This window comes from Lytechinus variegatus, chromosome 19, assembly GCF_018143015.1.
Source record: "Lytechinus variegatus isolate NC3 chromosome 19, Lvar_3.0, whole genome shotgun sequence".
Lineage (NCBI taxonomy): Eukaryota > Metazoa > Echinodermata > Echinoidea > Temnopleuroida > Toxopneustidae > Lytechinus > Lytechinus variegatus.
The window spans coordinates 7764507-7782577 of NC_054758.1; the positions used below are offsets into that span (position 1 = coordinate 7764507).

Below are 18071 nucleotides of genomic sequence, written 5' to 3' on the forward strand. Positions count from 1 at the left end.
CTCCAGGGAGGTTTGCCCATCTAGAGTCCTTTCCCTCTTTCTCGCATTCAAATTAAAATCCATTTGATGGATCAACTGCAAACTGGTTCGAGTACTGGTATGCATATTGATGTGAAGATGGTATGAGTAATATTTGTCAAGTTCAAAGGTCTCAGAAGCCATTATATGCCAGAAATATCTTGTTTTGTTTTTGTAACTAAATAATCGCTTGAATTTTCCACTTCAACTCTGCTCATGTATGTATGTGGATGTGACTGATCAAATCAGGTATTATGTCATGGAGTCAAAGTCACACAAGTCATACAAGTATACAAATTTGGTTTCTGTAACTGAATCTGTTCTATTACAATATGTTGGTTATTACACACATTTATTTTTATATTAAACTGGAATCGGGTTAATATTTCCTTTAATTCATACATCCTTTTACTTTGTAAGCATTCCTTAACAACTTTTACGCTGTAGATTCCATAGAATGTGATGTCTTCTTAATCTGGCGCCATCTGGAGTACTATTTCTTGCATTGTCATCCTACTGGGGGTCCCTCAGCACCCTTTTTGCTCTCCTTCGCTCTTCGTCAGCCACCAAGGAATTTAGGAGGTAAGTGGAATTAAAAATTTTCAAATACCATAACCTTATTTTTATCCAACTTGTGTTAAAATTGTCAGTGTTTGTTTTCTTTTTGTCATGTGAACCTGATCTTTAATCATAGAGAAATTCCTTGTTTTGAGCACAAATTAAATGTGTATTATCTAAGAAATTGAACATGTAATAAATTATAATTTTTTTTTTACATAACAATATTATGTTATTTACCCAAATACATGTAATATGCTACATTATTTCTTACAATACAATGCGAATCATATTGTATGTTTGATGTGTTATATGCTATAGATCTGTCAAGTCCATCACTAAACGTCACCCAGGATGAGAGCCAATCCCGTTTCCCGCCAGTCAGTCCTCAAGCTCTAGGTATCACCCAAGATGATCTTAAGCAGCTACGCCTCGATGCCACAAAGTGCCTCAACGATCCGCTCCTGAAGCGTGTCCAGGAGATCGAGTCTCGTTTCCAAGCGCAGCGTCGATCCAAGCATGCCTTTGTCGCGGCGTTGGTTCGGCGTATCCGGCGTCTAGTCACGTTGGATGCACCTAGGTGATTTAGGCTTTCAAGGAAACCCTAGAAGTGATCAAACGATGGATTACATTCCAAGGTCCATACTCTGAAGTCTGGTTTAACATAGATCATGTTCTAACTCTGTTCTAGTATTATGGGAAGCATGTTTGCATTGTATGTTTAATATGTTTACTGACATCTACCTTATTTATCCATTCCAGACAGAAATATTTGACAGTCAAATGAGCTGATAAATTGAACCTCTAAAGTTTACCGTAGGTTTGCTCCGATGAAAGTTTCTCCGAAGCCAAACATAAAGCGTGACCTCCAAAATTAAATAAAGCAAACTTCTATTTTTTACATTATTATGAACCAAAAACTCTATTGAAATCCCAACTCTAACCCTGTGCCCTCTGAGTTATCAAGACCTGAACAAATGTTGCAGGAGTATTATGTCATGTCATCGTTAAAGATTAATGTCAGAATCGGCTCTCCTTAGTTGATCTACAACTTTAGACCAGGAGCCCGTTTCATTAAGGACTTGCAACTGTTGTAGCTTTGCCATTATGGCAACTACCATGGTAACAGGGCTCAGCAACCAATCAAAATCAAGGTTACCATGGTAGTTACCATAATGGCAAAGTTACAACAGTTGCAAGTTCTTTATGAGACAGGCCCTAGGGCTCCGTAACAAATAGGTTTGCAATCAATCACTAAATACCAGTGACCAATCAGAATCACTGTTGCATGCGCTATCTGTTAAAAGTACTGACCGGCAACCAATCACTGCGGTTCTATCATATTTGCAATTCATCGCAAACCTCTGTGTTATGGAGCTCAGAGTTTTAATTAAACCTGTCTTCAGAATACGGGCCCTAATTTTTTCATCTCTAGCTTTCTGTAGTTGTGATTGATCAGATCAATCTCAACTCTTTGAAAGACATGGCCCAGATACGATATTGTCTAACATTAGCTTCTGTTTTTGTAATATATCTTCAGAATAACTGATACAAGTCCATGTAATTTAACAGTTTAGTTGAGTTCTTTTGTAAAGAGTCTGTCTACGATATTGTGTTCTTTGTCATGTATAGATGTTTATATCTGCCAAAAGCCAAGCTTAAAGATTTTTGTAAACAAAAGAAAGTAAAGGATTTTAAATGTCATTTGAATATTGGGTGATGAAAAATGATTGAAATAAAAAGGAGTACAGAATATAAGATTAGTATTGGCAGGGGGGAGGTTCACAAGTAATTTGCCCAGTAAAAGTTATTGTTTTTGTATATTTTGTAAATATGTATCCAGTCTTATTCCATATACAAGCCATGTTGTTTAAGTTGGCGTTATGACCACTACAGAGCTGCATCTATAATTTGTGAAACTAGGACCATTTATTAAACTTGGGGTGTGTTTCACAAAGGGTTAAGTATAATGATAATAATAATAATGCCATATTTTACCCTGGGAAGCCACCTTAGTTCTGAAAATTGTTCTACCAGCGGGCCCTGCTTAACATGATAATGTAATTATTACCCTGACTTTAGCACAGCTAGTATATGGCCATCAGATTCTTTACAAGTATGACTAATACCTTGGTCACATTTGCTCTACGGCGACTTGAAAACAGCCGTTTTATTGATTTTAATTCAAACCACCTATATGTAGTTCGTACAAATGTTGAAACGGCTATTTTCGACTCGCCGTACGGCCGCCGTAGAGCAAATGTGACCATGGTATTAGAGTCATGCGAAAATGCCCATGTGCAATCATTTGCAGCACTTAAAATCATTGCATTATCAAGCGTTATGAATGTTACATATTATTATTACTATTATGTCATTTAACACGTAATTTGATTGATGGATGTGCGATAGTGCACGTCCCGTGCACATGATCTGGACCAATGCGGTGATGAGTTATATCCCAAACCCATGCTCTGCATGAAAATCGTCAAAAATCTGATTTGATTCAAGCATCTCATACGACACCAGATAAGCATTTCATGAAATAATTAATCAGTGATTTTCACCGACTGTACTTTGTAGGGTGCTACTGATTGGAACCTCAAAATAAATGAACTTTGTTTCTCATTTTTAAGAAAAAAGCAAAATGCAATTTCCTCCAGTATCTGATTGTGAACCAGATGAAATGCGCTTTTAGTCAGATTTTTCCAAGGTCAAATAGTGGTGTTTCATGAAAGTTGTCAGCACTGACAATTTCAGTGAAATCCTCAGTTTTGATTGGCTGAGAGGCACTGGCCTCTGACTTTTATTTTGGTAACTGTCAGAGAAAGTCAGCGTGTCAGTGCCGACAACTTTCATGAACCAGTACTCTGATTTCCAGAAGATTCAACTTGGGCAGATTTACCCGTGTGTCCAATAGTCTCCAGTTTGTTGATATTTTGTAAATAATCATGTTTTGTAGAACAATGAAAGAGGAAAGCCTCTCAGTCTCCTTACCTGTCAAAATTATCTCCCTTATTAAGTGTAATGATTTTTTTTTCAAATGGTTATAATTTTTGAATGAAAGATGTTGCATGAAAAGTAATAAAATATGAAGATATTTGTAACACAGCTTGTGAATTGAGAATTATTGTCTGTTGCTCTCTATCTTGTTCAAGTCTAGTCAAGAACAAGATTGTGTTTTTTTCGACAAAATTATTTTAAAAGTATAAAGCGGGGGCAGATAAGTTTAGGAAAAGAGAGAAAATGAAAATGTATATTATACATGTACAGAGATGTGGTATGAGATGGATGGGCCTTTTATTGAGAGATGCTGGACCTGTGAAAAGAGTATGCAATAAGGAAGTGGATGGGTAAAGGCCATTGCACACCTTATGATTGGTCTGCGACTCATTTTCGGATTAAAACGTAGTAGAATTTGACGGTAATATGGAGACATGGAATATCTTACTATGTAATGTTCTAAATCACCATACGAATACCAATATTCAAATCTGTGATGATGCTGTCATCCTTCTAAGAATAAAAGTGAATACAATATCTGGTCATAATGATGTCATAGCAATCGTACGATTGGCTACGATTTCATCATTTGTAACTAATCTGGCCTTTACTCCAATATAAAAGCTTGCAATCATCCAAATGTTTGTATTAATAATCTATCGGTTAGTTTGAACCTCAAATAAAAAGATGCTTTTCATTCACAATTTCCGAAAATGAGCAAATGTGATTTGTTCCAAAATCAGATCGTGGACCAGTGGTAGGTGTGCGGTGGCCTTAAAGGGGAAGTTCACCCTGACAAAAACTTTATTGTAAAAATAGCAGAAAAAATAATAAAAAATATTGCCGAAGGTTTGAGAAAAATTCATCAAATAATTAAAAAGTTAATAGAATTTCAATTATTTGATTTGTGACGTCATATGCGAGCAGCATTCCTACATAGCGAATGGTAAAAAATCAATGAATTGTCATTTTCTAAGAAAATTGAAAATGGTTTTCACTGTACCTTTTGTATATCAATAGACAAATCATTTCACACCCGATCATGAATAGAAAACAAAATTAAGTCATCAGGAACCATGCAATATTTGAAATTCATGCATTTTATATTACATAACACATGGGGCAGCTGCTCGTTTATGACGTCACAAATCCAAAACTTTGAACTCTAATAACTTACTCTTTAACGGATTTTCCTCAAACCTTCACCAATATTTTTTACTATTTTTTCTGCTATTTTTACAACAAAGTTTTCTTCAGGGTGAACTTCCCCTTTAAGAGTAAAGTGAAGACGAAAGATTAGATGGAAAGATATGATGAAGGGAAGCTGTATGGTTGTTCTCACACTTTCTCCTCACTTCTCCCCCACCCCTCTCTACCTTTTGAGTTCTCCCCCAACCTTCTCCATCTTCCTCCACCCCCTCGACCTTTTGAGTTCTCTCCTCTTCACCCCTCTTAATCTTTCTCTTCCCCTCTCCTTCACCCTCTATCTTGCTCCTTTTCCCCCTTCCCTAGTTTCTATCCTTCCCCTCTCCCCACAGCCTGCCCTCTCACCCTGGACGGACCCTCACCATCTTCCTCATTCTCGGCTCTCCTCCACTACCCCCCCCCTTCATTTTTCATTCCCCCTTCTCCCTCTCCACATTTCCACTCTTTTTTTTCTCCTGCCCCTTCCTTATCTTCCATTTAATGTGTTCCTCTTTCCTTTCCCCTTCGACTCCCCCTATCCCGCTCCATCTCTCCCTTCTTCCCCATCCCTACTCTATAGATTCAAGTAGAACCTCAACATAACCGTCAAGTTGGGTATGACTGCAATTTTCATGCTGGAAGTTGTAGTATAGGGTGTCTACTCCAAGAATCCGACGCGTGCCACCTGGGAACCCTTGGGCACTGTCTTATTGACGTCATAGGTTACGCCCACTTTTGCACAAACCTCTTCTATATGATTTTCATATTTTATGGAATTAACATGTCATGTTTGGTATCAAATTAAAGCTAATGAAAAATAAAATAAAAACAGAATTCCCAAGGGTGCCCAGGTGGCACCCATCGGATTTTTAAAGTAGACATTCTATACTACAACTTCCAGCAAAAAATCGCAGTCATACCCAACTTGACGGCTATGCAATAATTTTGATCAGATCTACCAGACAACTATCTCTCTCTTTCTCCTTCCTTAAGAATTCTCAAAAAATAAGCAAAATCGGGTAGAAACCATCTCATTCGCTTAGGTACAAATTTCACAATTTATTACCCCGTATAATTCAACATTTGTCACCAAAAAATCTTAACAATATCATCATAGCCACACACATTTGTTTTTTGTTCAAATTCATACATTGACAAATATATAAACCTTATGCATTCAAATCAAACAACAAATGAAATGATTTCATATAAGCTAGTTCAATAATACCCTTTATAGACTATTCTTAAGTACTTCAAAAACACACAAAACAATGATTTCTATAGAATTGCTATTTTCATGATTGAGTTGCACTCGAAGAAAAAATATAAATATTTCCTTTTTCAATACTTGCAAAGAATGAAGGGATAATTGAAAAGAATCAATTGTGGAGGTTCAATTCTCTCTCTGTTAAACTGCTGATGATAGAATAATTTAATACATTCTCCACTTAATTTCATATTATAATATCATCTTCTATATAAGTCTTCAATAATAATAAAATTAGTTTTGAATTGCTATAGAATACAATAAATTGTTTTATGCCTCATAAATCTCAGTGGCAGGCAAATAAAATGATTGGCAGTTTAATATTAAATTCATATCATGATCAATATGTTTTACTAGTCTTTGCAGCCTCCCTATGAGGATAAAATACAAGTAAATTTGTTTTATGCCTCATGAATTTAATTAGCAGTTAAATCAAGTAATTGGCAGTTTAAAATCAAATTTGTAGATCACGTTCAATATATTTACTTGAGTTTACATATAGCCTCCTTAGAGATTAAAATATACCCAACATCGATGAAGTGATGTGGTGTGGTGTAGCGGATCTTACTGTCGCCTTGTAATCAGAGGGTCAGGGGTTCAAATCCCACCGTGGCCTAGTGTCCTTTGAAAATGTGTCAATCCACACTGCCCAACTCTCCACCCAGGTGGGTGTTTCATAAAGCTGTTTGTAAGTTAAGAGTGACTTTAAGAACGACTGGCGATCCTTTTTTACGTGTTAAAAATAAATAATCACCAATGAACATTTAATGGTGAATATCATTTACCACAAGAAAAGATCACCAGTCATTCTTAACGTCACTTTTACCTTACAAACAGCTTAATGAAATGGCCAACAGGTGTTAAATGGGTACCCGGTAGGATGCAAAAGCCTTATGTAGTATGTCTAGCAACCGACTCTTCAAACTCTTTATTGGAATGCTCCCACGGGAGAGGACAAAATGCATACATTGTGTACAGGCATGCCAGGAAATGATGACCAGGGACCCGTAACACAAACGTTAGCGATTAATCGTACGCTTGATTTCATGATTGATTGTACATTGTAGTCAATTTAATAAATTGTAGAAAAATGCATTACTATCATTGCTAAGCTTTGTGTTACGGGCCCCAGATTATATGAAGTACATGTAAAGTGCTTAGACATGCAAAGTATTATCAAAGTGCTATATAAATGCAGTGATTATTATCATCATTATAATTATACATTATTATAATGTGAGGGCAGTATTAGATACAGGTACACTCTGCCTATAAATTTGAATCTTTGGGGACCATAGAATTCTGTTCGACTTCAGATAAATTGACTATAGAAGAGGTTAATACGTTTTGAATATTCTGATCTAAAAAAAATGATTCGACTGAGGCGATTATTTGACTTCTTGAAGATCAACTTCCGCTTTAATTTGCAAAATTTATATTTGATTTTGGGATTAAAAATTGTCCTACAATCGATTGCAAGGTTCTTGAGAAACCCCCCATAAGTGTGCCATCTCTCCTTATCACGAAAAAAAAATATTTTAACATTATCATCAAATGTGAACATTTGAACTGTATGGTAATTGATAAAAATGCACCATCTGTACAAAGTGCTGCCTTGAAAATACATTTACATAAGATAAGTCAACAGTCACATACAAATGAGGTATCACATAATCACTCTATAAGTAAATTGACATAATTTTTTTTTCATGGAGCCAGCCATTTAAGAAGTGTTTACAAATACCACTAAAACCCAACTTACATATTATACAACAATATGTGATACAAAAATGAGACATTATACACACACTTGTAAATACCAGATTCTTAGAAACTAGAACGTTCTTGCTCGTATATTAAAAGAAAGTTAATTTCTTGAGATTGATTCACATCATACAAAGAAGAAATAGACAATGACATATTATTTGGTACTAGTTGATTTTTGTACATGTATGCATTCAAATAAATGCTTTAAAATTAAACACAACCACTTTCAAAAGATAGACTGTAATATTTGCACCATCAATTTCTTGGACAGAAAGCATGATTTATTTTTTTTTCATGTTTCAGGTTATTTTTCATGGGACTACTGAATGAGAAAGAATTAAAAATGCGTTAAAGTGAGGTATCCAACTCTTGAAAAAAAATCCTAGATTTTCACTGACCGATTATGAGGAAAGCCCACATACTCAAATGATCAAAATTAATATTAAAAAGGGAACATTTCCAGATGGGTGTTTCATGAAGCCATTTGTAATTTACGAGCGACTTTATGAACGACTGGTGATCCTTTCTTACGAGTTAAATCAACACGAATGAAAATTTGTTGCCCATAATTTACCGTATGAAAAAGGTAACTTGTCGTTCCCAAAGTCACTTGTAACTTACGTACAGCTATGAAACATGCCAGGTTAAACAAGTGCACATATGATAACACATCACTGGAGATGTGTTTATGTTATGGGCTTATACAACAGTGGTACATGTGTTGAGATAACTGTATCTGAGCTTCATGTACAAATAATTATTTAAATATATGTGAGGCAATTAATTCACAAATTATATTTGTTGTGTGACAAGTTGTCAATTCTTTTGACTGGTTGAGCACAGCCATAGGACTGTAATTATGGTAAGTATGGGCTTTCATTCTGAAGAATGTTTGGTTCTTCATAACCTGTTCAATAAATATCCTATTGACGTGAATACACAGTTTAAATCACCATTGTGAGGTCAGATATAGAACCCTGGAAAATGTTTCTTGAGATATAGAATCTCAATTGTCCAAATTTATTGCATATGTATTTCAGCCACTTTTCTCCCATCAATAATTTCAGGTTTAAAGGGCCATGTCATATGTGTTGGTCACATAAAATGCATGAACGAATGAAGTTTTCAAAATGATGAAAATTCAAACAGAAATCGGCCTATTCCAAGTTATTTTGTAGTTCTGTGATGAGAACTTTCAGATCATTTCAACAGACTGACATAGTGAAAAATAACCTCTTATGGCAATAACTCGAACGAGTGACCACATTTCATTAGAGGTAAATACAATTAGAACTTTACTTTATTGACAAAGCAGTTTCACTAATATTTACCAATTAAGACATTATAGGTGATACAAAACCATGGTCAATATACATGTATCTTTGGAATGCAGATAATACATTAATTGTACTTAAAGTGACTGAAGTTTATAATATTTATTTAATAGTCTAATCGTATGTGCCACGGGCGAGACAAAAAACGGGGGCCCTAGAGCGGGCTTTTTGTAAAAAGGAAGGTCCTCGGAACGGACATCAGAAGTACAAATGTTTGTGAAAACGGGGGTTCTTGGAGCACGTTGCCTCCATCCCTATGGAACAGGCATACGTGCATGCAGCCAGGCCAGCGGCATGAGCGACTGGTGCGCTACTGCGCTCGCACAGAGGCGATGGTCGAACTGCGCTCTGCGGCCACTTTCCACCGAAATTGCAGCTCATTGTAGCCAATCAATGCGGCCGGAATGGCATAACAAAAAATATGCGAAGCTTTGGAGCAGCATTCTTTGTTCTTTTTCTCAATAAGATGAAAATGCTATGCCTTGGAACGGAAATTTGAGTGTAAAAATGGGGGTCCCCTCCGTGGCACAAACCTACCACGCATTATATACTGAGCCAATCAATGCGGCCGGAATGGCATAACAAAAAATATGCGGAGCTTTGGAGCAGCATTCTTTGTTCTTTTTCTCAATAAGATGAAAATGCTATGCCTTGGAACGGAAATTTGAGTGTAAAAATGGGGGTCCCCTCCGTGGCACATACCCACCACGCATTATATACTGAGTGCCCCCCCCCCCCCCGGTATTAGACAAAATAGGCATAGCCTTACTGGAAATTAGACAAAGAAGGTAAAAGTGGGATAAACGGCTCTCAGACCGAATAGCAAATAGTTTATAATAGACACACTGATTGTAGAAGAACTACATGTAAAGCAGATCAAGTGCTAGTAGACGAAGAGGAAATGTACCAATTTGCATTCAATATTTTACTTGGCTACAACATATCAAGCATTGAAGAAGTAAAGGTGATCTAATGATTTGTACAAGACAGTGCATGTTCATGACATATCAAAACAGTCTAAAGAGTTGAATTCTATTATACTTGCTCCAATTACTAATCCCATATAAAATGTATAAAGCCAGATTCTTTCAAAATCCCATTTTTATTTAGAGGCACTTGGCCATATGTTACTAGGAAATTAAAAAAAATGGATTGAAAATTTAGGCAGGATGATTTCCAAATGAAATCATCGTGTTTTGTTGTCGGTCCATACGTCATGTCGTGTCCTTCGTGTTGAAATATCCGGGTCTCCTTCCACGTGCCTGTGAGAATTCGCGAGCGCTACAGTCTTTTCTATATCTATTCTGGCATAGATATCTGTCTTAGTCCCTGGTATGGCGCTTTCTGTGGGAGTCGATACTGGTGTTTTGGGCGGCGTGGTGCTGGAGCTCATGGACCGGTGAAGGGTTTTTAAATTGTGGACAATGGGTTGATCATTTTCATCAAAGTCTAACTGGATGTAGTTCATTTTGCCTTTAGGTGGAGGCTGCAATTCCATCCAGCCCCCAGCTCCGTTAGGCCCACTGCTGCTTCCTGAAAGACTATGACGCATCGGCTGCACCTCCGGCAACGAGTTCAAATTGGCGTAGTTGTGATCTACGGGTGAACAGCTCCCTCTGTTGAGCTCAAATGTGAATTCGGATCCTGTGCTCCCTTTACTGGACGTGCTGCGAGGGGTACGGAGCTCCGGGTAGAACTGAAAATTTGGTTGCCAGTTGGGTGGGAGCTCACCGGCCGTGTCTAAATTTGCATAGTAGGAAAGCGGTGAGACGCGCTGGCTTGCGTTACTGGATGAATTGGAGCATACGGTGCAGGGGGATATGTTATCGTTGCGACCCATTTCCAGCTTCTGCAGAACGTCCTGGAGCTGTTGTTCTGTTAGATTTGCATAATTGACAAGAATGTTTAACTTGGAATCTGACTCCATGCTGCGATCTTTCAAACGGATGTTGCCATTTGCCACATCCTGTAGTAAAGCCGTAGTTTCCATTTCACTGACCTCTCGCTTTCCATTTTTCTTGACTTTCAACCTGGTATTGTCTTTCCCCTCACTGCCCATGACGTGGCTAACATCGGTCTTTCCATCATCAACTACTTCCTTCTTGGAAGGATCATCATCGTCTTTGAAATCATTGAATGTAGAAGATACTTTGTCCAACTCATCTTTGGTGTTGCCATCCGTATGGTTTATCAAACCATCAGGGACATCTTGTGAGCGATCCTTACTTTGACCCTCATCATCAAGGATTCCAAGCAATGTTCTTTCTGGATTCTCCTTCCCTTCACACACTCCTTCATTCATCTTCTCCTCCTCTGTTTTCTTTGGTTCTTCTGTCTCTCCTTCACCTCCATCCTGTCCCTCGGAGTCAAGATCCACCAGTGGTACCCTGCCTTCACCATTCTTCCCCATGACCCTGTCAATGTCCTTCTCTGCTTTGACCTTCTCATCGTCCTTCTCCCCTCTGGCATTGTCTTTGCCCTCGTCTCCTTTGACCTTGTCATCGTCCTTCTCCCCTCTGACCTTGTCTTTGTCCTTCTCCACCTTGGTTTGGTCTTCATCTGATGGTAGCTTCAATCTTGCATAATTGAGGGCAGGATCACCAAAGCTATCCTGACTTGTGTCTCCCTGACCACCATCAGCCATAAGAGAGTCCTCATGGGTCTATATGATATCAACAGGAAACAAACATTCATTAATTGAATCATTCCTCATCAACAGATTCAAGAATAAACGATGACTAGAATTCAACATGGAGAAAATTCACTACAACAGTGTTTTGGGGCATTGTTTCATATGTTCCTAAAACAATGAACGCAATTTCCAGTTGGCAATCAGATTAACCATCATGTAACCATCATGCTCAATTTAATTCACACTCACTACAGCGTAAATACTATAATCATTTCCAAAGTGAAATTCTTGTTAATAACAAACATTTAAATGCAGTCTAATATGTGTCAAGTTTTATAGGTTTATAGGAAATTCCATCTGATCTAGCAAAAATATATTCAGAGTTCTTTACACTTTCTGAGAAAAAAAACTTTTCTACACCATTCCAGGACTCTCTCTGGATTTAAAATCTAGAAAAATGTAATGAAATCATTATTACTATTTTGGATAAAATATATAGAATTCAGAGTTATTGTCTTGGGGAGCAACTTTTTAATTCCCTATGCTTTTGTTAGAATTCAAAGAATTTTCAGGCCTGCATGCAGTTAAAACAGGAAAATTCCAGGACATTCTAGGTTTTCCACGACTTGTAGGAACCCAAAATTTGATCCAAAGGTGGACTTATATAGTCAAGGGAATCAACTTACCGCTTCAAGAGGAGATTCCGGGATGCAGGTATCACCAAAAGGTATTGTATTAACATACTGCATGGTCGGAGATATAGGGGAAATCCTCGGGCTACAACTACTGTTACTATCAACGTTGAAATACGTGGGACGAGGACTGGTCGGGGGCGCATACGAGATGTCCGAGCTAACGCTGGGATGAGGTGAAACACCACCATTGGAGACACCATGAGCTACACCGTTCATCCCCGAGGCGTTGGAGCTTGCACGACTCATGGTTTGGCCCGGCGGTAAGGCGGTTTCTGTGCTGAGGCTCCGTTGGCGCGATGTCCTCGAGATGGGGTTGTTGTTTGAGCTGGTGTTCTCGTCGGTATGCTGTGCATTCTCCTGGACCAAGCGGAAGATCTCTATAGCGTGTTTACTCTTGAAGGCATAGATACCTGGGTATGAAACAAATTCATTATGAGATAATACATCAAACTAACCAAAAGTAGGTGTAATTCATGTTAAAAACTCAAACCAACAGGTCCAATATGAATGAAAATAACAGTAATATTAAGAAGCATAGATCTATAGCACTTACAACATTTCTAAGCACTGCATACTCTCCATATTTCCCAAGCTTTGCATGGCTACTCTGATCAGGAGCTTGAGCTTTCAAGGAATTTCTTCCTCCTCCCCCCCCCCTCCTCCTCTTCCCCTCCCCCTCTCTCCCTCTCCCTCCTCCTCCCCCTCCTCATCATCATTATTATTATTATTTATTATCAAAATGATCATTATTATTTATTCTGCATTTCTAAGTACATGAATTATACCATACAAATCATATAAACAATATATGTGACATAATACAAAGGACCTGGAATAGAGATGAAGGGGCTGCCTGGGTTTGGAAAAATTACCATGACCCACAGGTCTTCCTTCCCACACCCCTTTACCTCCATCCAAGTGAGTATAAGAATATAAAAAGAAACATATACATGTACATGTAGATTAAAAGTATACAACTGAAACTGGCATCAGTTAATTTGGTGAGACAAATGCAACATGGATCCATCCACTGAGTCACAACACATCTATACCCACAATATTTAAGGTTCAATATCAACAACTAATAATCAACTACATGTACATGAAGCTGTAGGCATACGTCATTCTACAAGACCTTTTATAATATTATAATATTTCTTGAAAACGATCACAAGGCACTGATAAACAAGACACTCACTGGCTAATAATATTTTTTTTTTCACAGGAGTGGGATGTATATATTTGCCATGACAAGAGAATAGTATTACAGATTTAAATTTGCTCATTAATAAGTTTCCATCGACCACAAAAATCTGTTTGACTTAAGTGAATTTGAATAGAAGATGTTATTTACAAATATTTTGCATATTCTGTTCCAAAATAAAACTTCAAATTTGGCTACTATTTGACTAAATGTAAGGTCAATTTATATATTTTGCCAAGTGTCTGTAGAGTATACTGTGCATTATCTATCCAAATGAAGGAATTACCTGGTCCAGTAGCGCATCTCCGCCCGCTCTCAAACGAGAAGAGGTTGGTATCGTGACCATAGCGACGAAGACATCTCAGCGGCCATTTAACAGGATCGGCATTGACGACGTGAAGAATGAGATCAGTCTGTGTCACTTCTAGGTAACCCTTATTGACCACGTGACCCGACTCGTTCACATTGCGGACCTTGAAGCAGTTAGGCTCCAACCCACCGGCCATCCCATTCTTGGGACGCAAGCAGTGGAGGTCGTTACCCATGGCAACTGGTGGGTGTGGTCTGCAGCTTCCTCAACATGTGATTGGTTGATGTTGTTGTCAATCATAAAAGAATATCTGGAGGAGATGAAACATATACATGGAGGATAAGACATCAATTAGGAATTAAAGAGGGATAACTTTAAATCTACTATTTTTTGACACATCGCCCACCTAGCCCAAAACCCACAATCAAAGTTGAATTACAAGTCCCGGTAACTTTGTCAAACAGAAAATAAATCTACTCACAGAATGAAAGATCTATCATTTCTCTTCCTAGGTTACAATTAACATCAACAATACTTAAACTTTGAAGATGATGAGATGGAAGGTGATCTAATACAACAGTGGAAGCAAAATTTATTTTAAACTCATCATGCAAACATTTACTTTATTTTCTTAAATGGGGCTTTACATACAAGCTCTACTTTTCAATAGCCCTCCCTATCCTTCAATTTATTTTTTGTTTTAAAAATGGTTTACTGTGTTATCTATATTGTTTTTTATACTATATTCTTGAAATGAGATTATACAGTAGCTATATATCAAAACTGCACCATCACTGAAAGAATCGAATGTGGAAAATACACCAAATGAATTAAATTGAATAAAATCTAAAGAGGCACATGTGCAGTCATAAATTACGCCTCGGTCAAAAATTTTCAAATAACGACCAGTGACTGCTGGTCTGATGAGCCAAAAGTCTCATTAGATCATCTCCAATATATACAGTACATGAGCCAAGTTTGAAATTGTCAAATTGATCATCCGATCAAAACTCTAATGTTCACATAAACCTTCAAAATTGAAACACTAAACACATGGATTTTACATGTACAGGGTAATCCTCTGCATAAAAAATAATTTTTACCATACTGCTTTTTAGTCTGATGCATATAATTATGTGCATGTATTCTCAGGTTATTCTTTCCTCTCCTATTGCTCTCTCTCTCCCTCTCTATCCATCTCTTTCATCTTGCATCAGTATTAATCTATCCCCTATCCATCATATTTCATATGAATAATTCTCTTCCCTTAATACTCTTTTTGACAATCACTGGCTCCTTTTCTCAAAAGAGATATATTTCCCCCTTTTCCACACATCTGCATGTATTTGTGGATGTGAGACAAGGGACACACTCTTCATGATCCCCCTCCCCCCTTCCTACCTTCCTCATCCCCAATCCCCCTATAAAAGCTAACTTCTCTCCCCTCCTATCTCAAAAGGAAAGAGTGATCTTTTTCCTTTTCTTCACATCCATGTATTTGTAGCTGTGAACCTTCTTCTATTCCTACTAGTACATGTATATGTATATACATGTACCTCCCTCCCCCCATCTCCCCCTCCGCCGCCCCCCCCCCCTCACTCTCTCTCTCCCTCTCCCTCCCCCTGTTAGGAGCATGTAAACAACATGGTCCCTGGGAACCGTAATGACTGTTTACTGCATCTCCATGTCTCACCATCTAGGGGTCATCCAGCAAACAGCTCTATGATAATTTCTCATACTCTCTTCGAGTACGATACACACGTTGTACACACAGCCTGTGATGAAATGTAGGGTAGATACCACTTGTGTTGGATACATTGTACATGTATCAAATCCTTTACCAAATATTCATCAACATTATTATCATCTTTCAAGGAAATTTTGAAATACATGTAATGCTTGCTCTCAAATGCTCTACTGCCCTTTCCGTTTCATTTCACTGTTTTACTATGAATATAGGCCTAATACTGAGTATTCTTGAGGATTCTGACATTTTCTACTTTGTCTACTCTATATCATACGAACATTCAGAATGACTAAAAAATGATAATGATGGACATAAAAAATGATAATAACCACAACAACAACAATAATGATGATGATACTTCTACTACCACTGATTATAACAATAACAAAAAATAGCTTGAAGCAAACAGTAATCGAATCACCTCCATGCAATTCAATGTACATGTACTGTATGCCTATGTTGAGGATGTTCAGGTATTGGCATTCATGTAAAATAATGAAACAGAGAGACAATTTGCCAAATATTATAAAATTAATTCTATAATATGATGTAAAACCATTCAATTTTAAGGTACTGAGCTACAATTCTAACAGTTTCATATCTCACAAAGATGTGTCTAATATAGTTTTCTCGCTCGTGTCAACATGGCCTGAACAGTTGATATCAATCACAAAATTCAAAGTTTCACTTAATTTCACAAAACAGTTATGGACATCCTGATCAGTATGCAAATGAGGAGACTGATGTCGTCATCCACTCACTAATTCTTTTGTATTTTATTGTATGAAATATGAAATAACTTTCTCCTCATCGTCAACTGACAACGAATTCCTCTCTGAACATTTGGAATTAGCATTGTTTCATACTATATTTTTCAGCCAAGTTGGTCCTTATTGTCAAATCTGTAAAAAAAAAATGAAATACTGTATAATTCAAACAATAAAAAACCATAGGAAATAATGACATCATTGTCTGTCTCATTTGCATGTCACTAAGTTGTGCATATCACTGTTATGTGAAAAAAGCAAAACTATAAAATGTAATAACTTTCTTATTTTACATCCAATCTTGAAGGAATTTTCAGCATTATGTTCGTCTGATTTATTCAAATCCACATTTTTCTGGGGTGGACTTGACCTTCATGTCAAATCAAACACACTGTATGCAAAACAGTGTATTGTGACTCAAATCACTCAATCATTTTTTTTTTCTGGGGCTCATTTTTCCAAGGGCCCCTTTAAGCATTAGGGGGAGGGGGGAGTGAAATTGCCCTGAGCCTCCACATATTTTTTTTTATACCTCAATGTGGCCAATGGAATCAATTTGAACGAGCAATTTAACCTACACACTATAGGCCTAGAGGCATATTTCAAGTCGTGAAAATGAAGAGGGATAGACGAGTGAAGACATTTCTAGAAAACGAGGAGTTATAATGGCAAACCTCTAGCTGGCATAAAGAACAATTAATTGCATCTCTGGGAGCCACGTCACAATTTACGTCTCCAAGTGACGTGTGCAGAGTTTATTATTAGCAAGATGACCAAACAGACAATGTATCGCAAGCGTATCCCTCATTTTCTCTGAGAGTTCACTATTCTCTCTCACTTTCCCCCTCTCTCTCTCTCTCTCTCTCTCTTTGTCCCTCTCAGATTGGGCAAGTTCACTTGTGTGAATTGAAAGCAGAAAATCCTTTGATCACAATGCTATGGTGATCCTGCATTTGGCAACACGGCAAGATTCAATTGAACTGAATTAAAATCATAAAATGAATTGAAATGAATTGAATCGAACTGAAATGAAATGAATCAAACTGAAAATAATTGAATTGAACTGAAATCATATGAATTTAATTAAATTGAATTTAATTTGATTTAATTTAATCACATTGAATTGAATTGAAATGAATTGAACTGAATCGAACTTAAATTAAATTTAACTGAATTGAACTGAACTGAATTCAATTGATCTGAACTGAATTGAATTGAACTGAATTGACCAAATTCACTATCAGTTAATACACAAAACATGAAACAGTATCACAATGAACAAAAATATTTGATACTTGGAGCTACCATACAGATAATTTTAGCAAAACTTAATCAAGGTATGCACGTTACACTAGTAAAACTTCTCCCCTCTGGACAATGAAAATAAACCCCAAAACATATTTTTTTTGTTTTATCTTTAGGATTTAATTCATCCTGATAAAATCTTGTGTGAAAAGTACATGTCTTCTCACAAGAAAGGATACCTCATGTGTCAAAAATTTTGAGGGGGCTAGATATGGAAAGATATTGAAGAAAATATGCTTTTAAATGCCTATAATAATAGGCATTTATATAGCGCCATCT

At 37.1% G+C, this 18071-nt stretch overlaps 2 protein-coding genes across 4 annotated transcripts in view; one reads left to right on the forward strand and one right to left on the reverse strand.

Annotated features, from left to right (window-relative positions):
* The window catches only part of LOC121406152 (nuclear pore complex protein Nup205-like), a 53105-nt gene extending 50367 nt beyond the window's left edge, over positions 1-2738 (forward strand). Inside the window, exons 35-36 of the mRNA XM_041597168.1 lie at positions 466-600; positions 898-2738. Coding sequence (XP_041453102.1) covers positions 466-600; positions 898-1160 — 398 coding nt within the window. The 3' untranslated portion in view covers positions 1161-2738. The remainder of the gene's footprint in view (positions 1-465; positions 601-897) is intronic.
* Positions 2739-8686: 5948 nt separating this feature from the next.
* LOC121405735 overlaps positions 8687-18071 on the reverse strand; it is a 33575-nt gene continuing 24190 nt past the window's right edge. For all 3 annotated transcript variants that reach the window (XM_041596679.1, XM_041596680.1, XM_041596681.1), the window contains 4 exons: positions 13950-14283; positions 12451-12869; positions 9835-11794; positions 8687-9665 (listed from right to left, as the gene is read on the reverse strand). In XM_041596679.1, coding sequence (XP_041452613.1) covers positions 10319-11794; positions 12451-12869; positions 13950-14208 — 2154 coding nt within the window. In that variant the 5' untranslated portion in view covers positions 14209-14283 and the 3' untranslated portion in view covers positions 8687-9665; positions 9835-10318. The remainder of the gene's footprint in view (positions 9666-9834; positions 11795-12450; positions 12870-13949; positions 14284-18071) is intronic.